The sequence below is a fragment of the Nuphar pumila genome, chromosome 14 (assembly GCF_984573655.1).
Source record: "Nuphar pumila chromosome 14, dmNupPumi1.hap1.1, whole genome shotgun sequence".
In the NCBI taxonomy this organism is placed as follows: Eukaryota; Viridiplantae; Streptophyta; class Magnoliopsida; order Nymphaeales; family Nymphaeaceae; genus Nuphar; species Nuphar pumila.
The window spans coordinates 29630719-29636576 of record NC_143262.1 but is presented as its reverse complement, the minus strand read 5'-3'; the positions used below and the strand labels follow the sequence as shown (position 1 = coordinate 29636576).

Sequence of the window (5858 nt, the reverse complement as noted above, 5' to 3'; positions counted from 1 at the left end):
GGTCATGCATGACATTGGTGAATTTTTTATTACTTCAAATAAAGCCTAATAGATAGAGCTTTATTAATAAAAACAATACATATGTGAAGATTCATTCGAAGAAATTAGTTAGTCCCTTTGTTTTTCTGGTAGGCTTTCGATTAATGCTCTCCCCCCTCTTGATTGGTATTGCCGTTGCTTTCCTTTTTTTAATTATTTTATCATGAAGCATTCATTTTTTAATTATTTTATCATGAAGGTTTTCTTCTTTTTTTTTCTCTTTGGAGAAATTTTGAAACGAAGTTACCAAAGGTTTTCTAAATTGGTCTTGCCATTGTTGTTATGTAACTTTTCAAAGTAGGAAAAGTGAAAAAAAAAACATGGTTTAGAGTTGGACAAGGTAGTCATGTAAAAGGATGAACCGTTTCATAGTTGGTGACTCGAGTCAAATTTGTGTGGAATGGGTTCAGTTGTGTTGTTGCTGGAAGGGCTCGGTTCATGTCATGGACCTATCCAAATTTGACCTGCCTCTCAAACCACGACCCTGGTGAAGGCTTTGTCAAACCAACAAGTCGTTCGAACATATGGACCTATCTTGTCAATGGCCGACATGTAACTAAGTGGGCTAAGACCAGATAGACCAAATGAGTGAATGGCTAGATCCCATTTGAGTTCTGCACAATGCTTGAACTCTATGGCGAGAATGGAAGTCTAGCCCCAAGCCGGTTGATCTCAACCATCTTTGGACCAATAGCTGGCTCACACATACTTGCGGTTGGTCCATGCCACTTAATCAACCCAGTGTAGGTTGCACCCACTGACAAACCATGTACCCCTAAAGTCAACACCAGACTCTGATTGACTAGGACCGAGTCTCTCAAACCGTGCCACTGTTTTCAATACGTTGTAAATTGCAGCTGCAACAAATTTGAAAAGGACACGTGTCACCCACCAACTGAGTTGGTGGATTTTGAATGCAAACGCTCATTTACTCATCCCTTATCGTTAATTCCCCTCTTTCATATCTATCTTCTGAACCACCTTCACCTATATATGCATAAACTCCACCCCTCTTTCTTTCTTCTCTAGATTCCACCTTCATTCTTCCCTCTCAGCTTTATAGGACATTATTGTGTTTTTTTCTCTGAGTCATTTCGTCGAACACTTTTGAATTTCTGAGGGATGGGGAGCACCAGAGCCATGATCGCCATGTTGGCGGTGGTGTTGGTGGTGGCAGTGGCGGAGGGTGCCAAATCGCCGGCGCCGGCGCCGGACTGCTCGTTGGTTATAGTAACGATGGCCGACTGCTTGACGTACGTGCAGAATGGGAGCATGGAGGCAAAGCCCGACGCGAAGTGCTGCGCGGGGCTGAAGTCGGTGCTGCAGCAGAGCCCACTCTGCCTCTGTGACAGTCTCAAGAACAGTGCCAACCTCGGCATCCCCCTCAATACCACCAGGGCCCTTGGACTTCCTAGTGCTTGCAACCTTACCGCTCCTTCAGTTAGCGCATGCTCAGGTACGGTAGTAAATCACTAGCGTTTTTGTAACGCAGCCTCCCTCCTGGGGCCGTTACGGGAAGAGGGGAATGCGTTTCCCTTTTCCCCCTCCCACTAAAATGGTAAGTGAGAGAGGGAAAGGGGAAACACCTTTCCCGTTAATGGCAGGACAGGGATGAGGAGGTAACGGACGCCCCCTCACCCATGGCTATAAAAGCCATGGGGGGCTCCCCCTTCCCCATATTAAATCGATCAGAGAGAGGGCGAGAAGCGGAGAGAACGGGAGAAGGAAAGGAAGAGGCGACACAACCCGCCTACCGACAGGTAGGTCTCCCTCTCCCCCTGGTTGCTTGTTTTTATGTATACAGAGTTCACAGGCAACCCCGCTGTTGCCGACGAGTTGCAGAAGTGCAAGGAGTCCCTGCCTTCTGTAAAAGAACTGTGGAGGAAGAAAAAAAAGGGGCCGGCAGCAGCCGGCAATCGGCGATCGCAGCAGATCCACCCCCACCTGCAGAAGACTGCAGCAGTCCGGTTAAAATGGCGTTGCCGGAACTGCTGCAGACGGAGCATGAGAGACTCGGTCTGCGTTTTCTGCAAGCAGAGTGGACCCGGTCTGACTTAGCCAAGCCATGGTAAAAGAAAAAAATATCTTTGATAGGCAGAGTGTAATTGGATAGACCGACTCTTGACGGACAGAATGGAGAATGGGGGTGGGGTCTGTACACGAATCAAACCGACTCAGATTCATTTGTTGTAACGGATTTGTTTACTTAGCAGACCGACTCGGTCTAGACAGACGTGTTGGGTCTGTTTTTTTTGTCAGACCAAGTTCGAATTGTTTGTGTTAAGGGTACCCACATTGGTCTTGAGGGTACCCACATTGGTTCAAAAAAACAAACCCAACTAGATATGCCCTTAATACAATTCAGACTCGGTCTGACAAGAAAACAGACCGACTCGTCTGACCTGACCGATTCGATCTGCTAAGTAAACAAACCCGACTTGATACCGAGTTGATTTGTTATAGCCAAATAAACTTAACTCGGTCTACCGAGTCACTCTGCTGAAACAAATAGATCTGATTCGGTCTGATCAGATCGAGTTGATTTATCACAGTATACAGACCCGAATGGGTCGATCTGTTGGAACACTCAGATCTGACTCGGTTCTTTTCCCATAGCTTTTCTCGGTCCGAGCATGCCCAGACCGAATCATAGCTCGGTCTGTTCTGACCCAGCTCGGCATGGTTAACTCGTCTTTAGAAAACGCAGACCGAGTCTGCCATGCTCGGTCTACCGCAGTTCCGGCAATGCCATTTTTGCGGGACTGTTGCAGTCTTCTGCAGATGGGGGCGGTGTTGCTGCCGATCATGGATTGTCGGCGGTTGCGGGGCCCTCCTTTTCTTCTTCCTCCACAGTTCTTTTACCAGAGGCACGAACAGGGTTCTATGTAACTCGTAGGCAACCGTGGGGAACCTCTGTATTTATAAAAACAAGAGGGAGAGGGGGACCTACCTGTCGCCTCTTTCTCTTCTTCTCCCGTTCTCTTCGTTTCTCGCCCTCTCTCTGATCGATTTAAGAAGTATAGCCATGGGTGAGGGGCATTCGTTACCCCCATCACCCCTGTCCTGCCATTAACGGGAAAGGTGTTTCCCCTTTCCCTCTCCTACTTACCAATTTTCGTGGGAGGGGGAAAAGGGAAACGCATTCCCCTCTTCCCGTAATCGCCCACCTTGGGTGGCTGCGTTACAGTTTTTGCTGCTCTTTTGTTTCTTCTTATTTTTAATGTTACTATTATTTTTCTTCTCTTTTCCTGACGATGGTATCTCTCTCTATAGGTGTTGGTGCTCCGACTCTTGGTATTTTCTGGTCTTGGAATATTGATTCTTTATTTTTCTCGTGATACTAGTTAGTGTAATGTCTTCTCTAAAGATATGAAATAAAAAAGAAAGAAATTAAAACAGAGCCTTTTTTCATTTTGCAAAGATGGTTATTTTGATTTTTGTTTTCTCATGCTTTTGAGAGAGAGATATAATATATTACAAGAACGAAATGTATAATTATAAGTAAAATGCTCTCAACTTTTTATCTAAAAATTTGACATACTACTTTTTGGATGATTAGCAGTTTTTGATAACTTTTTCCAAGCCCCAGATCAAATATAGACTATTCAAGGGGGGAAAGAGATAAATTCAGTAAACCTTTTTTTATCAAAGAAGCGATATTTCATGAATACCAACCAGTCAAAGACATGAATGTAAGAAAGATAATAATGTAGGAAATGCTTGGTTTCCATAAACGAATTAGTTTATGCATCTTGGGCTACATTTGTTTTGTTTTATTGCACTTGGATATTTTGAAAGAATGTAGGAAACAATAATGCCATTCTTTTTTCTCCTAAACAATCTTAGAAGAGGAAGTCAGAAAAACTTGATCCTTCATCTTTTATCTGTATAGACTATTTCTAGCGATAGATGTTGACAACTTGACATTTTCTTTTTTCTTTTTTTCCAATTTGGATTGCAGCTCCCCAGGCCCCAAAATCTTCTCCATCACCAAAGGCATCTTCTCCTCCTGCAACCCCACCAACCAATGGAGGTGGCAGCAACTCAAAGAGCCTGGCTCCATCACCAGGTCACTCAGGCGGCAATGTGGTCACTGTTTCCTCTCTCATGCTCTGTGTTGTTTTAGGACTTGCCTTGGTCTCCTATCATTAGGTTCCCCTTTTCTTTTTTATTTTAGAGAATCTCGTTGGCATTTGTGATTGTTATGGAGACTTTAACTGAAGGTGAGTCAGAATTTGGACACAGTATTATTGAGTTTCTTTTTTTTTAATTGATCAAAGTTTGCGTTGTTTTTTTTGAGAGAATCAAAGGAAGCGTTGTTATATTTGATGTTCTTTTTCTTGTCTATCATTATCCTTAGTATTTGCATTTACATCTGGTTATGGGCAGCAGCATGAATCGCTTCCTTTGAATACGGTAGTTACTTTCTTTTGGTAACTATGAATATGGCAACATTTATTATCTTGTTATTTGATTATTCCTGCATTTGTGATTGATAATGGCAAGATAATTTTCAAATTGACACCTAATTTTGCAGCATAAAAATACTAAATTTTCAAAATTGCACTTATTTAATCTATGTTATGGTTAAGAAAAAAACACCAACATCTCACATTGTCGCATATAACCTTGAAAATTTTTATTCTTACTTTTTTTTTTTCACTTTCACACTTCAAACTTTCTTAACCTATTTGTTGTGGCATGAGGTCCATCATGATCTAGATATAAATATATTTTAAGCATAAATAAATAATAACAAATTTGGAGAAGAAATTTTTTCCGGTGATCTTTCCAAGGATAATCATTTTCCTTTGATATTACTTTTAGATTGATTATTGTAATCAATGCTATCCTGATATGGGCTTCGTGTCATCAAAACTTTCTAAATATTTGCCGAAATAGGCAAATGAGATTTTGCATCTATGATAGCAAGCTATATCTTTTGAGAGATATCCTGCTATAATCGTGGGTAGCACTTTGGAATTCTTAATTCTTGAGTCCACCTAAAATCCCTTGGAGAGATATCAGGAAACCAACTTCCTCCAGTTTTGCTGCTCATGTGTGGAGAAAAAAATTTAATTAAAAAGATAAAAGGAAAATTCGTGAGTACTGGAGGTTACCAATCACCTCAGTAACATGCAAAGGTTATGAGAGAATGATCCTACAAGCCCATGTCGCAAAGGTGAAAAAATTTGCTGTCAGAGAATGTATCAAATGTGATTTGTTGCCGAGTGAATCAGAATTGCAAGAGCCTCTTGCAATTCTCGCCCAAATGAGAAAGCAACACTTTCACACTAGTTTTGTTGATCTTTCTCAAGTATATTTTGATAGTTCTTGTACAGTATGTGCAAAACATCTTCAACAACTTACCTGTTTTTCCTATTACTAGTACTCCCGCAATTCGGTATACTTATTTCTGATTTTTGTCATTCCTAGTAACTCTATGCTTAACATATGCCTCAATATACATATTCTCTTTTACTACTTTAGTTGCCTTACAGAAGTATATAGGAGTGTGAATCTTATAATAATCTTGTAGATATGTCAATTTAGTTGCAATGCATTCATCTATCCAATGACACTTTGCTGGCATGCCATTACCTCATTCAACAAGCACCATTTCAATCAGCGATATATTTCTCATGTCTACTACATTAGTGTATCATAGAACATTTTTGTCAAACTTTTTTGTTAATTTTCATTTCATGTGTTTTTTTATTCTACTAACTCATAAAATCATTTATTTTAATGCTTCAAAATCCTGATTTCCTTTGTGAGTCTTATTTATCCTGACTCACAATATCTTAAAGCATATTCAT

The 5858-nt window shown here is 41.0% G+C and overlaps 1 protein-coding gene across 1 annotated transcript; it reads left to right on the top strand.

The window, feature by feature from the left end:
* The first annotated feature begins 1080 nt into the window (after positions 1 to 1080).
* On the top strand, positions 1081 to 4363 carry LOC149816710 (non-specific lipid transfer protein GPI-anchored 31-like). Its single transcript, XM_089987256.1, has 2 exons — positions 1081 to 1495; positions 4001 to 4363. The coding sequence occupies exons 1-2, from the start codon at positions 1162 to 1164 to the stop codon at positions 4189 to 4191; spliced, it is 525 nt and encodes a 174-aa protein (XP_089843382.1). The 5' UTR covers positions 1081 to 1161; the 3' UTR covers positions 4192 to 4363.
* Positions 4364 to 5858: the final 1495 nt, after the last annotated feature.

Coding starts and splice junctions, on each gene's coding strand:
- LOC149816710 (XM_089987256.1), top strand. CDS start 1,162: ATGGGGAGCACCAGAGCCATGATCGCCATGTTGGCGGTGGTGTTGGTG. Junction 1,496..4,000: donor TTCAGTTAGCGCATGCTCAG/GTACGGTAGTAA, acceptor TTTGGATTGCAG/CTCCCCAGGCCCCAAAATCT.